The sequence below is a fragment of the Fringilla coelebs genome, assembly GCF_963513975.1.
Source record: "Fringilla coelebs genome assembly, chromosome: Z".
NCBI lineage: Eukaryota > Metazoa > Chordata > Aves > Passeriformes > Fringillidae > Fringilla > Fringilla coelebs.
The window spans coordinates 41534062-41559885 of NC_140031.1; the positions used below are offsets into that span (position 1 = coordinate 41534062).

At 45.0% G+C, this 25824-nt stretch overlaps 1 protein-coding gene across 1 annotated transcript; it reads left to right on the top strand.

Moving 5' to 3' along the window:
- The first annotated feature begins 18397 nt into the window (after nt 1–18397).
- Nucleotides 18398–20076, top strand: GADD45G (growth arrest and DNA damage inducible gamma). Its single transcript, XM_084224853.1, has 4 exons — nt 18398–18535; nt 18640–18741; nt 18847–19060; nt 19398–20076. The coding sequence occupies exons 1-4, from the start codon at nt 18483–18485 to the stop codon at nt 19506–19508; spliced, it is 480 nt and encodes a 159-aa protein (XP_084080979.1). The 5' UTR covers nt 18398–18482; the 3' UTR covers nt 19509–20076.
- Nucleotides 20077–25824: the final 5748 nt, after the last annotated feature.

A 25824-nucleotide genomic window follows, 5' to 3' on the forward strand; every position in this document is an offset into this window, starting at 1 on the left:
AGCAATCATATTTCTTCATAGCTTTGGAGAATTGGAATATTTGTAGCTTTAGGGAATTACTTTCAAGCAAAAATCCTCTAATTTATGACACTGTTTTTCAAAATGTGTTTATAACTTGCTGACAGAAGCCAGAATGTATTTGGGGACATAAGTAGTTTAATCCAGTGTCTAATCCAAGTGCACATTTGAAAAAAAAATGTTGGTTTGGGGCATTGATAATTTAGGAGAAACAGAGACCTCATACACACAAGAAAGAAGAAGGAAGTATTGAATACACCTTCAGACTGTTTATAGAGACCATAAACATATCCCCTATCACATATGCCCCTTCTGGCAGGGACCTGGTGTTGTACCTTGTTGTTCTCAGATCCAAGGTACCTGCAGCAAGGTGAGACTAGATGAGTTCCTTGGGACTGCTCCTCTTGTTGGTGGAGGACCATGGCAATGATGCTGCTCAAACAGGCCCAGCTGGGATCCACCGCTCTCCTCTGGGGCTGGTTCCATATGCCCCTCCTAGTCCAGGGCTTAGTGCAGCGCTTCCTGAATCCACAAGTGGACTGCTGGGGGAGATAGCAAGGAAATCAGGCAAATCCTAGCGAAGAGTGAAAGTCTGTGAAGGCATTGGTTTGCTCCCTTGTGGTAACAGCAAAGTCAGGGCTTCTTTCCATGCAGCTGCAGAGAGGGATGCATGCATCACTCCTTGGATGACAAGGAAGGTCTGGAGCAAGATACGGGATACAGGAAGTAGTACAAGAAACCATGAAATAACTCAGTTTGGAGCTTAAGGGCTTCCCTCCTACAGGACTTCAAGGTGTCAGTTGACATGGCCCCAGGCCTGCCTTCATGCTGCCTCAGGTACCTGGCTGTGATGGGGAGGGGCACCAAGAGAGGCAAGGGATTTGAAATGGCTTCTCTCTGGAAGAGACATTTTAGTCTTTGATGGATGTGTGAAAGGTATGAGGATACGGTGATGATTACCTTCTGTTCCATTAGTGAGTGACTAGGGAGGATATTAAATGGCAGATATTAAGCTTAGACATTTAAATGTCTGCAGGATTGGATAACTTCCAGGAATTGGCCAAAGAGCTTTCTGAACCATTAGTGTCGACACAATGAAAAATAAAAAATGGAACACTGAAGACATTGAAAAGGGTTGGAAAAAAGCCAATCTTTTAAATGAGTAAATGGAATGAGTGGGGCAGTAAATGCTCCTGAACCTGACATCCATCACTGGAGGGAATGGAGTGGCTGGTACAGGATGCAATTGACAAAGTGAAGGGTCCTAGCCTCCATCACAGGTTGATTATAAACCAATTGTAATTGCTACTACAGAAAATAATGGCAGCCGCCCCCTACTGAATGAATTAACTGGGGAACTGTGGAGTGCAAAGGCAACCATACATGGGAGACTGTTGTCCATTTGCAGCTGAACCTGAAAGAATCTGCTGTACACATGGCACCCTTCAACACAGTGTTTCTCTGAAAGAAAACCCTGAAATTGTCACAAGTCAAGTGTGGGACTGACTTCGCTGCTTGGTGTAACATACTAAGCGGTGCTACGAACAGGTTAGCTAAATATGTTGATTTAGGCTGTTTATCTGTCACTGAAATGTATATTTTAAAGCCACCAACTGGCAGATCTTGAAATAAAGAATATAGGCCACCAGGGAGGCTGATCATTATGGAGTGCTGTGGTTCCTAAAAGAACAGGAGAGTTCTATGAATATGCCTAACTGAACATAGACTCCCTGTGCCTTGCTCTGCTTGAGATATCAAATATGTTCCTCAGAGATAAAAGGCAATATGCTTAAATGTTCAAGTCTGTCTGGTCTCATTCATAAAGAAGAAAACTCGTGCAGTTGAGTTCTGCCTCCCACTGCAGAACTACATATGCACTCCCCATATGTAAGTGTGTTTCACGCATTTTTAGAAATAGATAGCTGCTACTATGTGTTAAATACTACTCTATAGATGGCATGAATCAGCTAAAACTGTTTTAAACCGGGTTATTCCCATGATACTATTCCTGCTGTAGATTCAAGACCTATAGCAAATTAAAAATCAAAGCTGAACAGCCCTTCCTGTTATACCATGGACAAACTACAACTGAGTCTGCTAGTGGCTTACTTTTTATTTGCCTTTTGCTATTGCATAAACAGAAGAACACTCCTTTCAAGTGATAGTGCTGAGTTTGGGTTCTAGGTGGTCTGATTATGTCTTCCTCACAAACTATCTTTCTTTGTTTGAACTGGTCCAAACAGCTACAAAATGGTTAAGTCAGACTCTTGCAAATTATTCAGTTTATGTCCTTGGGCTGTCTGCAGTTTTAGTTTAACAAAATTATCTGAATTCATTACCAGAAGATGAGTTCTAATGTTGTGTGAAGGCTGTTACATCTGAGAGACTGTGAACAGTGCTCCTTGTTAAGTAACACAAGGGACTTGACTTCCAGGCTCAGATTGCCTAAAATATAAACTCAACATCTCATACATTCCCATCTAACGCTCCCTCCGCCTCTGCCTCTGGACAAAGTCGGTCTGTGTTCATGCAGGGCCCATTTTGTGCAATCCAGCAGCAGACCTCATGTTAGATGCATGATGAGGAGTTGGCTCTCGCTCTTTGTTTGCCAGCAGTGGACCCTGCAGTGCTTGCAGAGCAGGGCCTGTGTGGCCCAGGTGTCTCAGGGATGTGGAGTAGGGCATTGCCACCCTGGTCTTCTCCCCCAACATCTTTCTTGTGGCCAGCATTGACTGGGACTATGGCAAAAGGAGTGAATTCAGATTAACTCCTTCTTGCAGCTTGGCAATGCAATGGGCATTTTGAGGTCACAAATATTCTTGAAAAGCACCCAAGTAATTGTGAGGGTTTATTCCTTTTGCACTAGAAATGGAGTGTAAAAGCAGTACAGTTTTTGGTGCAGCAGCAAACTTGATCTGAAGAATCGATGCAGATTTCTGAAGGTTTCTTTGTGAAACAATGGTGTGACATTTGGAAGCATATTAGTGCCCTTAGTGCATATTAGTGGTATTATTTTTTTGGTCACAAGCCATATGCCAGAGATCTTCCATAGGACCAGCACGCAGCCAGCAGGGCTGTGTGTGGAGTTTGGGGTATACTGTACATTAAAATATATGACAGGACCCAGACCATGTTCTGTCATGAGGAACATGCTGTCAAAGGGTGGCCTCAAATTTGCAAAAAGAGAGCCTAAAATATTTCATTTCTGTTTCGCTGCTTGAGAGCCCTGAATGAGAAAGCAGAAGTCTTGACATTATTCACTTCAAGTGTGATTTCCACCCCCGCCCCCCCGCCCCTCTTTTTTTTTTTTTTTGGTCCAGCCGCAAACTTCATTCTCAATTTCCTGAATGCTGATGCGAGGTCTGTGCTTCGCAAATGGTGCATTTACAGTGTGTCAGCCAGCTGTGCAGGCAGGGGTAGGGACACGCAGCTGATGGGTTTACCACGGAAATTAGGGGGAAGGGCATTAGAGTGTTTCTCTGGGGAGTGGAGAGGCTCCAGTGAGAGTGTAATGACCCCTGGAAGAGGCTGGTTCCAGGAGGATTGGTGTGAGCAGAGGCGGAAGGAAGAGTGGGCGACCCAAGGGACTGTGTGTCTTGCTGGGGGGAGGGTGTACAAGTGTGAAACTTGTTTTTGCTGCCTTCAAGTGCTGCAGATGTTCCTTTCCTGCGACTAGACACTGGGAAAAGAGCAATGTGTAAAACCTTCAGCTTTATTAGTTATTATTATTATTATTATTATCATCATAATCATCTAACTGTTGTGTAAAATTGCAAATATTTATTCAGCTTTTACTCTAGTATATTTCAACCAGACTTGTGGGTTTGCAGATTAGTGAAATCATAGGATCCGTCAGACATTTTACAAGCTCAAATGTGATGATAACATCTAATTGCAGGGATCTGAGACTGTCTGACTGCAGATGGGATGCTATTAACCTCTTTCTGTCTGTTATGGATGTGTCAGAAAATTGTCAGGATAGTGTTAAAGACACTCCAAATCTGTGTGATGAAGCAAACCATTAGGTCCTGACTCAGCAAGGATTTAGTCCATGCTTAGGCCGACGCATTTGCAAACAATCCTCTTGCAACAGTGCTTTCAAGTCACTTTTGTGTATAATCTAACCCAGGCACAGAAATGGTTGAAGGAGCAGTATCCTGAAAAGTAACCATTATCTTATTACACCTCATTGCAATACATGGAAGGCTTCAGGTCCAAGAATAGTAGTTGTATTTCATTCCAAAAAGTGACAGTAGAATACTGACATTGTTGGATGGCTGATTTGCTTCCATAGCAGTTGTTTGTTCCTTCATTCCCGGTAATGATCACTTTCATGCTTCCAAAGTCCTGGCTACTTTCAGCTTTCAATGGTAATACCTCCCGTAGGTGCCTGCCAGAAGAATCCTCAGCGTAAGCTTTGCTGTCTGAAGTTAGGGACTTTATAGTATAGGTGAAATGGGGAACTTTTTCCTTATTTCCTACTGGTTCTGCAAAGCATTGTTTAGGCTCAGTGTTTATGCAAAATCTATCCTATTTTGACCACGTTTTATGCAGACAGTAAATTAATAAAAGTAGAAGAGAAAGCTATGTAATTAATTCAGAAAAGTGATGTCAGTGGAAACTTTTTAGGTGTGCTTAGTGTAGAAGTGACCAGTAAGCACATGTTCAGTCTGGTTTCACCGTGAGACATGGATGACCTGCCCATCCGTGACTGTAAGGGAAAACCCAGCGCTAATGGAAGTCTTCCCACAGCTTTGTAAAAGTCGCTTAAGGAGCTGCCTTCAGCGGCTTCAGATCTGCCCGAGTGTAACCCGTGGGTGACACCTTGTGAGCAAAGCCGGTGAAGTCTCGACTGCGAAGCTCCTTACCCGCGCCGAGCTGCGGGTGCGCGGAGCAAGCCTTGCGTGAGCAGGGCTGCCTCTTTTAATTACCTGTCCCCCCCAGGAGGGTGGGGAGAGCAGCACTGGTGGAAATGAAGGTGTGCCATGGGCACATGTCGGAACTCAGGACATCCCTCTGGCTGTCCTGGACGGCCAAGACCCCTTCCAGGGGGCTCAGAGACCGTGGCACAGAGCCCAAGATGCTTGTGGTTTTGATTATGACCAGTGGAGCAAGTTACCAACCTTAGATGAAGATCTGCAAGACACGACAGTTTAAGTAGAATGATACTGAATTTCTCACAGGGTGAAAAATAGATTTTTTGGGGGATTTTAGAATGGGCGTTCAGGGGGAGGAATGGAGGAATCTGGGCATGTCCAGCCTTTCTCCTTCTTCTTCTTGGCCTCCATCTTCTGCTGTGATGTTGGCACTTTTAGATTGGTTCAGAGTAGAAGCTCACTGTCTAACATAGGGGATAGGTATTGAAAGTAATTGTAAATATTGTACACATAGTTTTTAGTATAAAAACATAACACTGTCCCGGGGGCAGGCAGAGTGCCTGGAACTGTCCTGCTGGATGGACCTCGGCAGGGCAGGAGAAAAAAATTTATAGATAAGATACAAACAACCTTGAGAACGAGAACTGCAGAGCTCTGACTCCTTCTTGGAGTGCCGGGCTGGGAAAAGAGACTTTGTAACTTTTCTCGGGGTCACTCTGACCAGCTAGAGAAAACCGGAGAGGCACATGAAGGGAGAGAAACGCTACCGTGACACCCAGTGGGAGCCAGCGGCGGGGAGAGCCTGCAGCGGCACTGCCTGCGGCACCCACTGATGAAAAACCAAGAGCCTGTCTTTGGTTAGAGTCATCCTTTTCTGATGAGTTGCCTGGCAGTTTAGGGTTAGAGCAGTTTATTTCAGGGTGGTCTTGCCTAGTTGGTGATGATATTCGTCACCCTTCCTTCACGAGGCTGAAAACTGCCAGTGGCAATGACTGTTTATGTGCTCTGTTTTACCAAATACCAACGCCCACCCACATACACACACAAAGAAGTTTGGCTTAAAGAGTATTTATTTATTTATTTATTTATTTATTTATTTATTTATTTCAAAATTTTAAAATGTTACCGTCAGTCTATATATTTCATTCACTTCCAGCTTTTTTTCCTCAAGCTGTGAGGGTCAAAAAGCCTTAATTCAAAATACAAAAAGCTTCTCTCCACTAGCATGAATCCCGGAACTGGGAGATTTAAAATTACAGAAAACATGCAGGGTTTCAGCCAGTCTGCTAATCCTGTTTTGCACATGTGGAACTAGGCCAGGCACAAAGAGCTTTACCATTTTGTCCAGGGTTACATATAATTTCAAACAGAGTTAGATGTGCTGATGTCCAGATTAGTAAACAAGTCTTCCTCTTCTGAAAAACAGAGATGACATAATTCTTATAGCATATTCCCCATTTCAAACCACAATATGAGGTTATTTGGCCACCACTCTCTCTAATCCTTACTAGCAAACACCAAGGTATATGTATGATTTCTGGACTTCAGTAATTGTCTTATTGTTTTACAGTTGCTTCTATGTTCTGAATGACACCTGCTTGTCACACAGTGCTGTACAATGGAAAAGATCTCTGTAACAAATTCGGGTTATTATTGTTTTATAAATGTCATTGTCAATGTTCCCAGACTTCCTTAACCAACTGGGAGTAGGCCACTTCTCCAGATATATGTATCTTAAACACTGAATAGAAACAGAGTTAAGTTGAATAACTGGTAAGTGAGGTTCACATCTTCCTCCTATTGTATCCACACAGACTGGAGCTAAGGGAAACTATATTTCTAAAAACGTGATGTCATTCTTAGATTTTGAAATATACATTCAGGATCCCGAATGGGGGATTTGCCCAGAAAGGTGGGAGGCACTTCGTGGCGTGCTGAGGGTTTGAAGACATACCCATTTTAACCACTAGAGGTCTGTTTCCCACAAGCCTCTTTCAGAACAGAGAGAGTATTCCGTATGAGCGTCAAAATTTTAAACCCTTGCATGCTAGAACATATATTTAAACAGATATTTAAACTATTTTGATTTAAGTGACTGGTATGAGAATGCCACCTGAAAAGATAACATATATTTTTTGTTTTCTGGTGTTGCAATAACAGGTAGATTTTTTTTTTCTTCTTTTAACCACTCATCTATTCAGCAGATTACTGAAGAATACTAAACAAGAAGATAACACTAGTGTGTATCTGCTGGTAATTTTACTGATTTCTCACTCCTAATTATGGAAGATGAAGTCACTGTGCAAGATAAGTCATGAAAGCCCACTCTGGTATCCTTATCTTTTTCTCAGAATGTTTGCTGGCACAAGCCAAAGGAGTTTGATAATGACCCCTCTTATCTATATTAGACAAATTACAGAGACAGAGCCCTATACTGGGAAACGAAACACTGTGCCCTAAAATGACTTATCAAATGAAGAGCTGTGAGCAGTCACTATTCAGTAAGATTGTGTGTAACTTTGAAGAAGCCTTTCCAGTCAAAGATGTTGTGCATGGCTTTGGGTACACAATTACAGAACGAGTCTGCCGGGCTTGGTGGGTGCAAGGGTAGGGCAAGATGTTATTCCCCCAGCATGTCCATATGTGTGCCTCAGCTTCCACTAGGCATGTACCCCAAACTGAATTGTTGCCATGTGAGTGTCTAGAGCAATCTCAGACTTTCAATGCTGCTTTTCTACACCTCAGCCCAATTTGCCTGCTATAACTAAGCCCCAAGAGTCCAGAGTGCACAGTCTGCATCTATAAAACTGGACTGAGCACCAAATGCAGTGCACTGTTCTGCCTGGGCAAACCAAGGACCAGGGGCTTTTGCCTTCTGTTGCTTCTGCCCCTGTTTATTCAGCTGGGCAGAAAAATCTTTGCTCAGTGCTGTCCTGCATCCCTGTTTCCATTCTCTGTCAGGCCTGTCAGAAGATCCCCTGGGCATATCTTTGGTTGGAAATACATTCCTCTGCTACAGGCTGTGCTTGACACTCTCTCTCTTCAGGCATTACCAGCAGGGAGCTCCACTCCTCACCAAACCCATGATGTATTGCACTTGAGAGAGTCCTGCCCAGACACTCTGCTTCTACTGCTTATGGGAGGTAGCTGGGGCTGGGGAAGCTGCATTCTGGTTCCATGTGGAGGAGCCCTGCATCTTTCACTTAAGGCTTTTTGCTGACAAACAGCATCAGAGACTAGGGGACTAGGCATAAGTCACTGCTGACAGAGCTTATGTTATTGGTGTGGATATTGAAATTTTAATTGTCAATAAGAGCATCTACTTGATGTCCAGGGTCATGTACAAACTGACTGGAAGCAGAGGAATTATAGATGTTCACACTTTCTGAAAACAGTGTCATAGCCATGCCCCAGACAGTAACTGATCATAACACATACCTCAAGAGTAGGCTACCTGCTACCCCACTTCTTATGTACACCATCTGTGCCTTTGCCTACCACACTTTTCCCACACTCAATGAACAACTAATGTCTAGGTGGAAACACATAATTTAGGTTTGAACTAAAATCCCATACTCAGTAATTGAGGTATCGGGCTATATGGGAAAATGACAAAGAATTAAAGATAGCAACACAAGAAAATAAAAAGCAGCAGAGATACAGTGACAGCTTAGCCAGGTGGCACACACATAATTTAACTAAATTAGCTAAAGCTATCTCAGTGAATTTCAAGATGGACAATTAAGTATAAAAAGTGATAGCAAGGAATAATAGTCCTGCAGTTCCTACTCAATAGCTCTTCACTGGCCTTTTGTCCTATACAGTGTTAAACTGAATCTGAATGTTATGTTGTATTTCTGCACATTCATCAAGTGTCACCACTTGCTTTTTGTAACCTTATCCATCAAGGAGTGCAACTGGATTTCACTTTATGGGGTCATTCATGGCTCACTTCTCACTATGATATTTGGAGCATTTGATTAACAAGATCTGGAAGAGGAAGTCTGAACTTTTAGATACCATTACACAGTAGTTTCATTAATCTGTTTCTTTATATCTAAAGAAAATACCTCTGCTCGTTTTTGTAGGTGAAAAGGAAAGAGAAGAATTGTCCATTTTCTAATTTTAAGCTTCTCCGATTTTTACTGTCACAAAGATTGTTGGATACAAATGTTTTGATTTGATGTTGCTTGTGAGCAAGGAAAATTAGCAGTGAAGAAATGTCTCAGCAAGTAACTGAGGTCAGTAAAAAGTTTTGATGCTCTTACCTTTCATTTGTTTTAAAGAAAAGGGTGAAGGGAAGGTAACCCTGCCCCCATTAGATCTCATTTCTTACCTGTTTAGATATAAGCCAGTTTCATAGGTTTTCCTTTTAAAGGCAAGAAAAAGCATATGGAAAAATTCAGAGTTGCACATTTAAGGGTCTAAGCTGACCATCTGAATTTTCATTCTCCAGTTGCCCGTTCTGTTACACGTACAACAGAAGACATCAAAGGATTAACAAAGGCGCAGAGTGTTTCACTCAGATAGGCACACCTCTGCTGAGATATGAGAGGCTCTTGACATAGGGCAACACATCTGCAAGTTACAGAATCACAGAGTCACACAGAATTAGGCTGGAAAAGACATCCAAGACCATCGAATCTAACCTTTGACTGATCACCACCCTGTCAACTAGACCACAGCACTGAGTGCTACATCTAATAATTTCTTGAACACCTCCACAGGATTCCACCATCTCCCTGCGCAGCCAATTTCAACATTTAACTCCTTCTACCCTGAGTTTAGCTCAGCTATTAGCATGGCACTAATAACACCAAGACTGTGGGTTCAGTCCAGTATGGGCCATTCACTTAAGAGTTGAAACTGATGACCCTTGAAGGTGCCTTCCAACTCAGAATATTCTGTGAAGAAATTTCTCCTGGTCTCCAGCCTGAACTTTCCTTGATGCATCTTGAGGCCATTTCTTCTTATGGTTGCCTTGTAAAGAGGCTGATCCCCACCTTGCTACCCTCTTCTTTCAGTCAGCTGCAGAGAGTGATAATGTCTCCCATGAGCCTCCTTTTCTCTAGACTAAAGTCATCCTAAAGGTTGGGCAGAGAAGTGACTGAGAGCAGCCCTGCCCAGAAGGACTTGGGGGTGCTGGTGGGTGAGAGGCTGGACATGACCCAGCCATGGGCACTGCCAGCCCAGAAAGCCAAACGTGTCCTGGGCTGCATCCAGAGCAGCGTGGGCAGCAGGGCCAGGGAGGGGATTCTGCCCCTCTGCTCTGCTCTGGTCAGAGCCCACCTGGAACCTGCATCCAGCTCTGGGCTCCCAGCACAGGGAGGACATGGAACTGTTGGAAGGAGTCCAAGGGAGGGCCACTGAGTTGATCAGAGGACAGGGCACCTCCCCTGTGAAGACAGGATGAGGGAGTTGGGGCTGTTCATCATGGAGAAAAGAAGGTTGTATGGAGACCCCACAGGAACATTCCAGTATATGAAAGGGAATACTGGAGAAGTGATCCTTTGTCAGGAGCTGTACTGGTAGGACAGAGAGTAATGGGTTCAGACTGAAAGAGGGGGACATTAGAAAGAAAGAGGAGAAGGTTGGCCAATTCAAGGTCAGGTGGGATGGAGCCTTCAAAGTGATCTGATGGAAGGTGTCTCTGCCCATGGCAGGGGCAATGGAACTAGATGGTCTCAAAGTTCCTTCCTAACCAAACTGTTCTATGATTCTGTGATCTGCCTTCTTTGTGAATTACATTTCTTCATACTGCAGAATTACCAGTGAAATGAATAATTCTGACAGCATCTCGGCTTAGGGAAGATTTTGCTCTTTTTTCTGTTTAACAAACAGACAGCTCTTCAGTGATCTTCTTAAGCACTTGATTTTAAACTTTTCTGGGCATCTCTACAAAATATCAGTACACAACAAAAAAAAAAGCTGATCAAGTTATGTAAAGTTGTTAAAAAATTCACTTTGGCATTGTATGGAGTCATTCACTGGGAAAACTAACATCATCATTCAAATTTCTCTTTAATGTCATTTGGCTGGACTGGAGAGATAAGAAAACAAGGCTGGTTTTCAGCAGTTTTTTTCTGCTGGAGGAGAGTGGCCCATATGCCGGCATTAGCAGATATGTCAGAAAAATAAATCAAGGAACTAAGGTAAGTGGGGATCAGAAACAGCTACATTATAAAAAACTCCCATTTTTATTTGTAACTGAGCCTTACTTGAGATTATTATTGGCATCATCTGGAAGACCCTGAATTGGCAGCATCTGGAAGACAGTGCTGAGTGAATGGAGAGACAGAATCTGTGATTTTTTTTTATTTGCCCCCCTTTCTCCTGGCTTGAATTAGTAACAAATATAATTTTTTTTTGTGTCACTTATGTAATTTTCCAACCTTCCATCTGAAGCTACCCTACTAAGTAAGATTTCCAGGCATTCCTGGACAAGGTGTGTGCTCAGGAATAGTAAATCTGATGCTGCAGACTTCCTGGCACACAGGCTTCAATTGAACATGCATGCACAATCTGTCCAATTTGGCCAGAAAACATAGGATGTACTGAGCTGGGTGTTATGCAGCCGTAGTGCATATGGGCTGTGAATGTGTCTAGGATTACCAGTCACACAGCAGCCAGTCAGAGCTGCTGTGAATGCACAATAAGTTTTCAGTTGCTGGACTTACAGACACACAGAAATCCCAGGAGAGATTCCTGAAAAATCCAGCCCTGATAAAATTCTGATCTGATGGAAAGAAAGCATTGCCAAGAAAACCTGGCTTTCAGCAGTTCTTAATGAAAAACAAAAAGAAAAGAAAAAAAAAGATCATCATGTCTCCCAGTGTTTCTGTGAGACTCGTGAGCTGGGGTGTTGCAGAAGGTTCCCTGATGTGTAATCAGCTATCTCCCACAAACCAGTTTACTGCTTTGGAATGCCCTTCTCAGCTCCAGTACGATGTGAATTATGCAGATTTTTGCACAGGGCTGGGGAGGAAGCTGCTCCAGACACTTGCAGCTCACCATAGTCTGAGTGTTTGGCTTTTTTTTTCCTTTTTAATGCACACTAGAGTGGGTCTCAGGAGTGTAACAGTGGAGATAAGCATGAAAAGAAAAACATCTCCTGTCTGTAATTCCATTAGTCACTCCTGGTAGAGATGGTCTTGTTTAAAATACAAAACCCAAATATGCAGGGCTGCTGCAAGAGTGACATTGAGGTGCTGAGTGTACCCAGGGAAGGGCAATGGAGCTGGTGAAAGGTCTAGAGAACAAGTCCTGTGAGGAGCATGTGCGGGAGCTGGGGGTGTTCAGCCTGGAGAAAAGGAGGCTCAGGGAAGAACTTATCACTATACAACTGCCTAAAAGGAGGCTGTAGCCAGGTGTTGGTCTGTCTCTTCTCCCAGGTAACAAGTGATAGGACAAAAAGAAACAGACTTGAGTTGTGCCGAAGGAGGTTTAGGAGAAATATTGTGAGAAATTTGTTCACCAGAAGGATTGCCAAGCACTAGAAGAGGCTGCCCAAGGAAGAAGTCGAGTCACCATCCGTGGAAGCATTTAAAAGGTGTGTAGATGTGGCACTTAGGGACATGGTTTAGTGATGAACATGACAGTGCTGGACAAATGGTTCAACTTGATGATCTTAAAGCTCTTCTCCAACCTAAGTGATTCTATGGTGATCTATATGTGACTATTAAGGGATCACATGGCTAGATGAATGCTGTATCTAAACAGTAAATAGATCATTTATATAGAGGAAAAAACTTGCTAAATATTTCCATTTAAGTATTGCAATGAAAGCAAACCTGCTGGGGAAAATAGCACTGTGCTTTGAGGTGCAAAAACTCAAACACTCAAAATTAGTGCAAGTGCTTTTGCCCTTTTTTAGTGCAAAGCCTGAAAAGATGACAGAAATAAGGGCCCTGTACTCATCTGCACAACATTCTGTAAAAATCAGGCCTATGCAAGCAATTAAGTGCTCTTCATTCTATAAACTTTCACATACATTTGTGAGAATACTCAAATTTTTTTAACTAAATGGTTGAACACTTAATTGAGAGGACTGCTGCTTCTATTACCACAGCTTTTTTTATTAACCAAGACTTGTGATATGTAGGGTTTTTTTTTTTGTTGTTTGGCCGGTTTTGTTTTGTTTGGTGGTTTTTGGTTTTTTTTTTTTTTTTTTGTTTTTTTGTTTTTTAAGAAGAAGAAGCTATGAAAAGCCTTACTTCACTGCTTTCTCAGTAGGTTAAACATCCCTGTTGCCTACAGATTGTGGATGTTTGGTCTTGGCTGGTGTCACTTCTGTGGCAAAAGTGTCACAGAATAAAGTTTATGTACAGAGGAAGCTACCTGGTTTACGAGGCGTAGGGATCAGCAGTATCTGTTTCAGGTTCAGTAGAAAAAATTACATGAGGATTAGGTAGGTGACCTGTTGATCTGCTGGAAACACAAAATCAGCTTGAATTTAACCAGGCCATTTGTAGAGCCTCCCAAAACTTGTGTTCAGTAGAAAAGTTTTTGATTTGGTTTTTATTTTGTGAGATGCCACACCTGGAGAAAGCAGCTTGCTGGGTGATTACAACAGGTCTGCAAGAGAGGAGAACTGAATGGAGGACTGGAGTGGGAAAAGGAGATGGAAATGGAAAGGGAGGGGAAGATGGATTTGGAAAGACATTGAGGAGGGAGTACTCCATCTGAGCTGAAAGGATTGGTCTCTCTTGGTAAAGAGAGTCTTTCTGATGCAAAGTCTGGATGTGCAGCACAAGCCAGGGGAACACTAGGCAGCTGAGAGCAGTGTAGGAGCCCCTACACTGGGGCTGGGGTGTCTCTTACCATGGCTTGCAAGCCTTTTCTGATGTGGAAGGTTTGAGTTTCCTCTCACTTAGGCCAAGAGGAAATGTCTGTGACTGCAGCACTTCAGCTGGAGACACGCTGTTATTTTCTCTGCAAAATGAAAAAGCATATGTTTATTATCAGCTATACTGGTGCAATGCTTTTGCATTTGTATCTGTTAAATTCTGCCAGGTGCTCTGCCTTTCTTAGTATTGAATATACTATTATTTCCCCCTTACTCTGTCTCTCACTTTTTATATTGGGGGGCTGGTTTAGAACCATACAATCATCAAGGATGGAAGGGGCCTCTAAGATCATCCAGGACAACAACCAAGCCAGCACTACTACTGTAACTCTAAACCACTAAACCACATTACCCAGCACCAGATGCAGGTGCCTCCTAAGAATCTTCAGGGATGGTGACTCTGGTGACTCCACCACCTCCCTGGGCAACTTATTCCAATGCCTGAGAACCCTAAGAGTGACTTTTTTTTCTAATATCTAATCTGATTCTCCTGTCTCAGCTGAAGGCCATTTCCCCTGGTCCTACCACTGCAGGGACAGTATTAGTGACCAACCCTCACCTCACCAGAGCCTGCTTTCAGGGAGATGCAGAGAATGACACAGTCTTCCCTGAGCCTGCTCTTTTCATGACTAAACAAACCCAGCTACCTCAGCCATTCTTTGTGAGACATGTTTGCTAGACCTTCCACGAGCCTTGATGACTTTAACTGGACGAGCTTCAGCACCTCAATGTCCTGGAGGTGTCAGAGGGGGCCAAAACTGGACCTGAGGTGCAGCCTCAGCAATGCCAAGGACAGGAGGAAGATCCCGTCCCTTGTGCTGCTGGCCACACTGCTCTTGGTTCAGGCCAGGACGCCGCTGGCCTTCTTGGCCACCTGGGCACACAGTGGCTCACACTGAGCCGGCTCTCAACAAGCACCCCCAGGTCCCTTTTTGCCAAGCAGCTTTTAAGCCAATTCTCCCTAGCCCGTAGTGCTGCATGGGTTTGCTGAGACTAAAGAGCAGCACTTTGCCTTATTGAGCCTCATGGAGTGGTCCTTGGCCCGCTGACTGAGTCTGTCCAGGTCTCTGTAGAGCCTTCCTACCCTTGAACATGTCTATGGATCACTTTAGGGGATTTCTTTGTGTAGGATGCGTCAAGGTCTACTTGATGGCTGGTTGGTTGGCTGTTGCTTGTGTTTATTTATTTCCGTTGTTGTTGTTTTGGGTTTGGTTTTTTTTTTTCCCCCTTCTTTTTTTTTTTTTCCTCTTCCCGTGTGTCCGTGGTAGGCGCTGGGGGCTCGGGAGCAGGAGGGGGCCCACGTCCTGCCGGGAGCTGCGGTGCGGCGGCAGCCGGCAGCGATCGGGCCGCCAGGGGGCAGCGCAGGCCCGGCGGCGGGCGGAGCGCCGGGCGGGCGGCAGCGCCTCCTCGGCCCGCCGCAGGAGGGGCCTGCCCGCACCGAGCCTTGCCCGGCTGTGGGGAGCACGGCCAGGGGGCACCGGCCTTACACCAGGGCTGCCAGCAGCGACGGCGGAATGCACTCGCTCACGTCTGAGTGCTGTTGCCGTGTGATATTCACCGCCCGCCCCCATCTACCCCTTGAACTACGGGAGGATTTCGAACGCTCGAGAGCCAATCCGCCGAAGGTCTGCGCCCACCAGTTAAATGTACTAAAAACACGGGAGGAAAAGACCAAGAAAGCAAGCAGTGGAGAGCGACCTTCACTAAAGCTCACTTTGCTTATTAGGCATCAAAGGTATCACACCTGCGGAGCTGGTGCCTTCGAACCATGGAGGGGGCCTTGGGCTTGCACAGCTCTCCTTTCTACACCTCCTCTTCTGCGTCAGAGGCCCGGTGTTGATACTGTGGTTTGAAATAAGCTGGATCAAGTATCTAGTAATGAATGCTTCACAGCCTTCAGCACCATCTGTGCTAGGAGACTCGGGAATAATGGGGCAAACTGAAAAGTGTGATGTCAAGAAGCCCTAATTCTAGGGTGCTACATCATTAAGCTGAAACTGGAAGCTTGCATGTCAAAGGATTAATGTGTTAATAAGGCTCCATATATCACTTTATTATCTAGACAATTATATATATTTTACTATTACATATGCATATACACTGTTCTCTACTCTGAGTTACTTTGGCTTACTAACTCAGATCCATCTCAACTAACTTTCACTTTTACTGTAATGAAAGTTATCAAAGTCACAGCTGATATCAGTGTCTTTCAAAGCTGTGAGTCAGTTCTGGATTTTCCACCTATTTCATCAGAAATAGGCCCTTGAATATTTCTAAGAGACATACCACTTAATGCATCTTACCATTCAAGCTATTCTTCTGCATTCATCCCCATTTATATACTTAAAGAAAAAAAGCAGGAAAAAGAAAGAGTATGAAGGGTTTTTATCTTTTGAGAATGATCGGTACATGCTATGTACACTATGCTAATTCCAGGAAGTGGAGACAATTGCACTTGCCTGAGTACCGGCCAGGAGATAATTTTCTGGAAACTTCTCACATCTTTTTTAGAGAAAGCAAACTAAGAATTTATGCCCTTCTCAAGCAAATTGAGACTGACACAACACTGGTTTGGTTTCCAAGTCTTTGCATGTTAGTAGGGTAAAAAAGATTGTGAGGCTTGAGAATTGATGTTTACAACGAAGAGTTTTCTCCCCAGTACTGACAGCTCTGTAGAGATCAGAGAAATATTCTTAGAGAGGCTGGATGTATCTGGCAGACATCATGCCTATGTTGTCACTAGTTTAAAATGGAAACTCACTAAGTGATTACTGCCAGGTCGAATGCTGTCACCTGTAGTGTCACCAGGGCACTAGCCAGAAACAACTGGAAGTAGAAACATGGCAGCTCATTAAAGTGGCTCAGTTTGAGAGGCATTCTGGAAACTGTCTTGCTCAAAGAGTCTGAAACTGAGCAGAATGTAGCATATACAGTCACAGATAAGACATGCTTCATCCAGGACTCCCAGTGAAAGGACATCCCCGGGTTTCAACACATTCGGATGGGGACGATGCGCCTGCAGGCTAGTAAACAGCAAGGGTGACAAGTTAGAGAGGTCTGCCTGTGCAGCCGGCTGGAGTCGGTACGGACAGGTCGCAGTAGCACAGGTTACCCCAAGGTGGCTCTCCACAACCTCTGTGGAACCGCTTGGGGCTGCTCTGAAGCGGTGACTCGGTGGAGACAAGTGCTAACCGTGAGCTTAAGCCTGAGCGTGTCAGACGCTAAAAGGACATGAAAAGTGATTTGCCTTTTAACATTTAGTCTGTGCTCTTTGACAGCGGGAAAATGTGGGGTTTTTTTCTTGCTTGGTTTGCTGACAAACAGGTTCGAATCTGAGTTCAGCAATCACACTCGTTTCACTCTGAATTAATTATGAACACTGTCCAAATTACAACTATTTTTAATAAAGGTCGACTAAAAAAAAAAAAAAAGTGGTGTTTGCTCACACCACTCCCCCTCCCCAGGATCACAGGCCCGTACAACCTGCAGAAGGATTACCAGTGACCTCAGAACAGGTCTGTATCGGGGCAATCCTGCAAGGATGAAATCCACACAGCCTCCCTGGACAGGGAGCCTGCTCCACTGCTTGACTATTCTCGAGGAAAAGGATTTTTTTTATATCCCATATGAGCCTCTTGATTTACACTCAGCTCATTGTCTCCTGCCTCCCCACTAGGCATTGCTCTGAAGACCCTGGCGTTATCTTCCAAATGATCACTCCCCAGGTTTTGGGGGCTGCAGTTTGCCGCCCAAACTTTGCCTTCCCCAGGCTGAGCTGGCCCTGGTCCCTCAGCCTGCAGGGCAGGACAGCGCCGCAGCTCTGGACCCCTCGGTGCCCTCACCTGCCCTTGCTCCAGTTTATCGGCTGTTTCCCGGCTGGGGGTGCCCAGACCGGACAGACCGCATTGCTGCTGTCCCGTGAGTGCTGAGCACAGGGGGATTATCACCTGCCTCGGCCGGCTGCTGTTCCTGTTCCTACAGACCAGGGCACGGGGGGATTTGCGGCAGCCGGGGCCACTGCTGAACATCACCATGTGACCGCCCAGTACAGCCCCAAGAACTTCTCTAGAGAGCTGCCCTCAGCCCTGGTTACAGGGCTGTCCCTTCGCGGGGTTCACAATACTGGAAACCATATTAATAAAACCTTTCGTTTAGTTTTAAAATTTTTTTTAGCTTTTATTTCTCCTGCACTGCACAGATTTTCCGTTTCAAGTCTTGGACACAAATCGCCCTACTACTTGACAGTGCCTACCGGCGAGCGGTGTGCAGGGAGCGGCCGCGCGTGCAGGTGCACCGCCGGCACCGCTGACTGGGCCCGGCACCGCCGACTAGGCCCGGCACCGCCGACTCGGGCCGGTACCGCTGCCTGGGCCCGGCACCACCGACTCGGGCCGGTACCGCTGTCTAGGCCCGGCACCGCCGACTCGGGCCGGTACCGCTGCCTGGGCCCGGCACCGCCGACTCGGGCCCGGCGCGTGCCAGCGCGCCCCCCGCCAGCCCCACGTGGCCTCTCGGCACGAGCCGCTCTTTCCCGCCCCCTCCCCCCGCCCCGAGCTTCCTCTCCGGCGCGCGCCGATTAACATAATAAAGCCGCCCCTTTCTCCCCCGCCGGCCAATGGGAGGCCGGGAGGCGCCCGCGAGGGCTATAAGTAGCGCACGGCTGCCGGCTGCCGCTTCAGAGCGCTCACGGCGTGCGCAGAGGGAGAGCTGTGTGAGTCCCGGGATTGTGCGGACTAACTGCTATGACTCTGGAGGAGATCCACGGACAGCAGCCTATGCCTGCGGGCCACGACTGGTACGTGCGGGTGGGCACTGGGGAGCGAGTAGCGGGCGGTTTTGGGGCGGCGGTGGTTGCGGCGGCGGCACCGCGCTGACCCTGTGTCCTTTCCCGGCCCGCAGGATGCAGGGCGCCGGTACGGCCCTCCACGAGCTGCTGGTGTCAGCGCAGCGCCGGGGCTGCCTCACCGCCGGCGTCTACGAGTCGGCCAAGCTGATGAATGTGTAAGTACGGTGGCGGGGCTGGGGGGAGTGTGTAAGTCAGCCCGGCGGGGCTGCGGGGTGGCCGGCGCCGACCGCGGGACTCATCGGGCTGCTCCCCTCTTGCAGCGACCCCGACAACGTCGCGTTCTGTGTGCTGGCCGCGGATCAGGAGGACGAGGGGGACATCGCCTTGCAGATCCACTTCACTCTGATCCAAGCCTTCTGTTGCGAGAACGACATCGACATCGTGCGGGTGAACGACGTGGCCAAGCTGGCGGACATCGTGGGGCCCAGCGAGGACTCGGGGGAGCAGCGCGATCTCCACTGCATCCTCATCACGGTGCGTGTCCCTCCGGCGCTGCCCCGCACTGCCGGAGCCTGCCGGGGCGGCCCCTTTTCCGCTGCGGGTGGTCGAGTCCTCTGCTGGGCACAGACAGAGCGCTTGGCACGCAACGAAGTCAGCTGAGTAGTAGTAGTAGGAGGAGGAGGCAGAACTTCTCGTAACTGGGTTTCCTCCGCTGTCCCCAAGGGCAGCATCTCTGCTTCCTGTCTTGTCTGTGTCGGGACAGAAACTGTCTGGAAGTGCTTCCAGTCCTAAGCTAATGCTTCTGTAAATATTATGATGACCTCAGCTGGCGGGCACCACTCATGGTGTGCAACTTTTTTCTTTATTGCAGAACCCAAATGAAGAAGGCTGGAAGGACCCAGCTCTGGAGAAGCTGAACTTGTTTTGCGAAGAGAGCAGGAATGTCAATGACTGGGTGCCAACTATCACCCTGCCTGAGTGATGGTCACCTGGTGCACTGGGGAGGCTGAAACCTTTGTTGCATTCTCAACGTGCTGTGCGTTCACCAAAATGTGCAACAAGCTGCTGATTCCATGGATTAGCCTGGTCAAGAGACTGGATTAAAGTCCCTCAGACTGGCATGCAGTGGGCTCTTACAGAGGAGAAAGAGGAAAACAGCTCATCTCACAAGTGAGCCTCAGTAGGCTGCAACCGTGGAGAAGCTGACATACCATGGAACTGAAAGAAGTATTGCAAGTTTGGCTGTGTGGAGCTGTTTCAGAAGGGAGAGGGAAAGTTGAGGGAAGTGGGCCAAAACTTTCCAGAAGGACTGATTAGAGTACTGTAACTAGGAACTGTTGGTGCTGTCTGCAAAACACAGAAAGTATCAATATTTATGGAGTATTGGGGATTGGTTACTAAGACAAATGCAGATATTCCAAAGCAGACAGACTTCAACAGGCCTCTTGGGTCACTCTGCAGATCTGTTTTAATACTGCAATAACTTTTATTGAAATATTTGCTGCTATTGAAGCTTTCATAATAAATTTTTGACAATTAATTTCTGGGAGTGTCTTGCTTGCTGGGTGTGGGGAAGCATGTCACTGAAATACCGCTGATGTTTTGCTTGTGTGCTGTAGTCAAAGATCTAACTCCAGTAATGGAGTTATTGCTCAAATACTTTCCTGGGCTGGCTGAATGAAGTGCTGTGCTGTCCAAGTTGATAATTCAACCTTTTACCCTCTTGCAACAGCTGCTTATCGCAACAGCTTGCAAGATGGAGGAGTCGCATGCCTAATGAGCTCACTTATTGTAATAGGAGGTCTTTGTAGTCTGCTGGAGGAACACAATGCATGTTAGAGACATGGATTTTTGGAATACAGACCTCCAGTAAATTGCATCATTGATTCTTAAATATGACTTAGATGCATTCAGAGCTGACGTGTTTCCACTTGACAGAAGCGACTTAAACGTGATGGGGGGGCTGCAAAACTCCTTAGATGTCAAACACATCTAACATTTGCTTTGATTAGAATGACATCATTAAATCTAAAACTAGCAAATGGCGAATAAACATCACATCTGCCACAAGCTGCTCTCTGATTGCCATATGCTGTAACAATAGAAGCTGTCAGTCCAGAAGCCAATTTTGCAAAACCTAATTGCATGACAACACCAAATTAAGTCCAAAACAATTTAAGGATGGTGCAGCCTTTTTTAGAGATTCTGTCATGAAAAGTTAATATGGGTGGGTTGATTTGGCCCTATGTTAAAAGGGAAAACATCACTCCGTTTTTGTGCACAAACTATGCATGTGCTCCAGGACTTGACAGTAAAATGGCACAGTAATAATCCCCTCTCTGCAGAGCAAGAAAGCTAAACTACTCACTTCCTTTATAGGCACTAAAACCACTCAGTTATCACAATTGCGTTTCCTCTGGGCTGGCTTGCAGTGATTGACAGTAGCACTTGCTGAAAAGTGGTCATTTCCACTTGAGCAAGGAAGCTGCTTGCTCTCAGTTTCATTGTTCCTGATAAGGGAAGTTCAAATTCAGCTGCAGCATTCCTAGAATATGCTTCCTTGTACAGGCGCTATCTAGCAGAGTTTGGCCTTTGTTACTGTGTCATGAGAGGTTGTGGGCTGGCAGCATAACCAGAGCTTAGACTGAAGTAAACACTGTGGGGGCCTCAGACCTCTGCAAGTATTTGTTTTTGCACTTAAGATACAGGAATTTCTGCACAGACTGTTTTTCTGCTTAACCCGCTCTCAGCAACTGGTGTCTGTTTAGGACTTTGAGAAAAGTCACATGGAGAAGCAAGAGAAAAAACAACTCTGGCAGCTGTGATAACAGAAACTGCCTTTAAGGCTGTTGCCTTGATACACAGAACATATCAAGTGTGGGTGCTTTATTAGACATTTTTATATTTTTCTTTTAGCAAATGCGGGTTTCTTCATTTTACAGCCAAGAAACATATTTCTGCTCTTTGCTTGGGTCCTAATCAGTACTCAGAGCCAAGAACAGATTAAAGTGGACTGTCCTGAATTCAACTTTCATGTGAAGTGTAAGCAGTACTTTATAGCCTTGAGTGGTTTAAACGAGCCTGAGAGGACTAAAGGAAGCTCTCACGCATGTATACAATTACATAAATCATTAAATGATAGCAGAGAGTAAGTGAAACTGGTCTGTTGACTGATACAGTAGGCATTGATAGTGGTACCTGGTGGGAAGTTTAACTTCCCAGCTTTTATGGAAGGAGTGTACTATGCAGCAAACAGTTAAATTAGTTTAAATTTAACAACAACACCAAAATACTCTTGTGAGGATGTTTCCTCTAGTCTCATAAAAGATGGGAGGGTGACCTTCTCCTTCAGCCTTGTGAAACTATAATCTGTGCCCCATGAGAGGTACACAATTTCTTATGTTAGTGACCTCTACAATTCTCCTGAAATCCCTTATTGATCACTGCAAATACTGTAATGCATTATTGTAATGCAAACTGTACAAAATTGAGTTAGCCTGCAAGTGTTATTAATACAGTGCTGCAACCAAAGGCAGCTCTGACGTGCAAGTTATGTGCTGCTTCAAGCATCTGTAATGATCAACACTACTTAATGTAGCAAAAATTCAGCAGCTGGTATCTACATCTTTACATGCTCAGATATATAACTGCACAAAGAGCAACTATACATTTGTTAAAGATAGAGAGTAGGCTTGGGTATTATTGACTGTAGTGGGGACAGCTGGTCGGGAGATGGTTGGCTCATCAGATGTGCAGGATGTTTTGTCAAGTACCTGGGATATCTGGAGGTTGCAACACTGGTCTCTTGTGTCTGTGAGCAATATGCCCTGAGTACTTTGCCTTCCCAGAAAACAGAAGTACCCAGGAGAGAGCCACTGTGGGTTTCCAGAACCACTGGGAGCTCTGCCAAGGTGCCCCCCTCCCAGCTGTGTTGCTAGTCTGCACAGGCTGGCTTGTGCTGTGCCATGGTAGCCATGTCAGGGGGCTCTGGGGAGGAGACTGAAGTTAATAGATGTTAATAATAAAGGTGGCTCTTCAGAACATGATCAGCTGAGGGACGTGGCACAAGGAGCAGGACATGGAGTGGAGTTACAGATTGATGGTGCTTCTGGCTTTTGATGGTCCATCAGGCTCTTCACTTGGTGATAAACTGTGTATTTCAATATTGTCATCATAGCTTTGGTGGTGCTGACTATATTTCTAGGTACTTTTTTTGATGAAGTGATGCATAAAGTTTAAATTCAAATTTTTTTGAGCAATATCTGCATTTTTTCTGTGTGTCTATTTCAACACCTTATTGTAATGACTGACAGGAATTTCTCTTCCTATGTGGTTTCCTTCTCTTAATGGTGTTTTCTTCCTGTTACACTTCTGTGCATCTCTTTACCTTTCTCTCTTTGTGGTTAGAGATAGTTATCTCTTCAGATGCCTGACAGTTTTACTTTGTGCTGTATTAACTGCATTATCATCTTATCAGGATATATGTATGAATACTGGCATGCAGTTGTTGTCAACAATACTTCCTCCTTTCCCGTGGAGTAGAAAATACAAAGAGGAAGATAATAAAGGGAATATTATGAAGAGGAAGGCAAACTACTGCACGAAATAAAGTTTGCATAAAATCTGTGCATATACTGGATGATATAAACAGTGTTTATAGTTATGGACTCACAGGGAAGGAGCTTAGATTTCTGTATGCTGGTGAAGTCTTAGTTATAGGTGGAGGCTGTTTGAATTAATGTGTGTTCTGTGAGGAGAAGATATTTGCAAAGTTGCTAGTGTCAGGAACCAGTGCCATAGCACTGGTGTCTGACACATAAGGGAGACCTGGCTCCTCTCAACAAATATATTTGTGCCAGCTCTCAGATCCCCTGACATCAGGAGGAAAGAGCAGTGTGTGCCTGTGTTAAAACAAAGCAAGTATGCAGGCAGTATCTTTCAAGTGGAAGCAAATGCCATCACATGTGTGTGCAAGAGAGATGTGTGGAGAAGGCTGTGTGACCATTGTATTCCTTGTAGGGGCACACATTGTGGACAGCTGGGCTCATGACTATGCATCCACAAGACTTCATTCACTGCACAGCAGCAGTGGCAGAGTCCAAGTCTGGCAGAGGGATGGAGCTGTACAGACAGTACATACACCCCACCAGAACTATTCTTTCCACAGGTTTTTATGAAAACTGCTTTTTTCCCCCTGCTTATTCCTTATCCATTTCATCATGGCAGTTGTGATTTACTCACTTAGCGAAGTCTGAAAATGCAACAATAGGACATTGAAAAAGCTGTGTTACTACTTCTTGTAAAATTATTTCATATTGAATGAGTGAAGACTTTTATTATTCTGCATGGTTCTGCAGTAAGATAGCATTTTACACAACCTTCTGACTATTGGAATGTGTATGGAATATTAATTTGAATATATCAGTATCTTTAAAAGTATGATCAGATCCCATACATCATAGTTATAGTGGTTATAGTATCTCCTCCAGTCTTCCATTGCACTGGCATATGATCATTTTGCCATGCTTATTTTCTTTTTATGCCTGAAAAGAATACAGTTATTTCCTTCTGTATGTCAGCTCTCTGTAGAGCTGATTTTACTTTGAAATCATGATTTTGCAATATTAGTATCAACACACACTGCTAATTCAAAATTAGTTCAACTGGGGGTTTTTTCCTGTTTTGGTTTGGGTTTTTTTTTGGTTTGGTTTGGTTGGTTGGTTGCTTTTCTCCCTGGGATTGGAGAGGTATCTATAGAAAATAACATGAAGTTTAGTTTCTGGTTTTATATTGCCTCTGAGCTACTACTGGCAAGAAAAAAGCTACCTTTTTTTGAATATTATTTTGACAAAAGCTGTTATAACCCTGGTAGGAAGTCCCATGTCTTATAATCCATTGCAGAATAGTGACAAAATTTAACAAAGAACCTGTAATATAAATTGTAATATCGCAAGGACTTTCTGTCCCACTAGGCCTTGAATTAAAATATTTTCAGAGTGGGGAATTTGAGTTTTGCTTCCTATTCCCATTTTGGGGGTATCTAAGCTGTAGCAACATAGCTTTCACATCCTATTGAAGCCAGCATGGAGCTATGGTGCTTAGTGACTTCTATTAAAATGCACGCCTATCTAAGGCCCAAAGTTTCAAATTTGTATTTCAGAAACAAGACACGTACTAAGTGCATTTAGATATCAATATGCTCAACTGTGAGCCTAGAGCCAAAACTCTCTAGTTTACAGCTAAACTTATTTAGCTGTATACCCACAAACTTGCCTTTTGAGGCTTTGCTCCTCTGCTTAGGAATGTGTACTGTAAGGGCGCAGCTGCATTAAATGTTTTAGCTTGGATCGGTCAAGTGGCTGGAATGAATCTGTGGATCTTCTCCTGCTAGCCTGCTCTGGTTCACACAGCAGAACAGAGTTGGACCGTGCAATCAGGATTTCTCGTGGAAGAAGCCAAGCCAGAAGACATATTCTAAGGGACCACCTAATGCTTTCCAGCTGCCATTGCGCATTCAGTTCACGGGACCACACTTGAGGTACATACAGCACAATTATTTGCTGATTAAAAGTAAATAGGCAAGTCTTGGCAGTCAAAGAAGAAAAGTACGTTGGCCTACTTTTCACAAAAGAAGTGATTTTAGTGTAATACACAGACCAATTTGTTTTAAACAATTGCATGCTCTGAATTAACAGGGTTAAAAATCTGCTTTGGCAGCAGCTTGCTGAATTTAATTGTTTCTGAGGCAAGAACGATGAATGGGACTATTTCTAGAAGTGGTTGCCAAAGGTAGTTTTTGTAATAGGCCAGCACTGCCCAACTGGCAGCATCAGGACAGCTTTGCCTGGCCTGATGCCTTTGTGCCTGAGGAGCAGGTGGCTTCATGAGCCATGCGCGGTGCTCCCGCCCCACTGCTGTGCCACCCCGTAGGACAGGCAGCCCCGACACAAATCCTGTGCTGGCCAAAGCAGGGGCTGTCCTCCGTGTGGAACCTATCCACTCCAGCTGCCACTCACACAGCTGGACTTTCTACACAGGTGCAATGGAACAAAATAGTTGCTGATGATTTCCAGATGACGTAAGGATGAATACCCCAAGACAAAATCCTGCATTAAGATCTGAATCCCTGGATTAAGTTGCAGCAGTGTCACAAAAAAATTTTAGAATATAGTAAGTGCAAGGTGATGCATCTCACTGCATAGTAGGAGATTGTCGCTACCAAGTGAGAGACTATAGGGTATGTTCTAATCTTACACCAGTGCCACAATTGGCCTTATCTTTGGTCTTGTATAACATTT

Bases quoted from the DNA above. Each gene is read 5' to 3' on its own strand.
- GADD45G (XM_084224853.1), top strand. From the start codon at position 18,483: ATGACTCTGGAGGAGATCCACGGACAGCAGCCTATGCCTGCGGGCCAC. The intron at 18,742-18,846 runs GTAAGTACGGTG...CCCCTCTTGCAG, and splicing joins TCGGCCAAGCTGATGAATGT to CGACCCCGACAACGTCGCGT. The intron at 19,061-19,397 runs GTGCGTGTCCCT...TCTTTATTGCAG, and splicing joins TCCACTGCATCCTCATCACG to AACCCAAATGAAGAAGGCTG.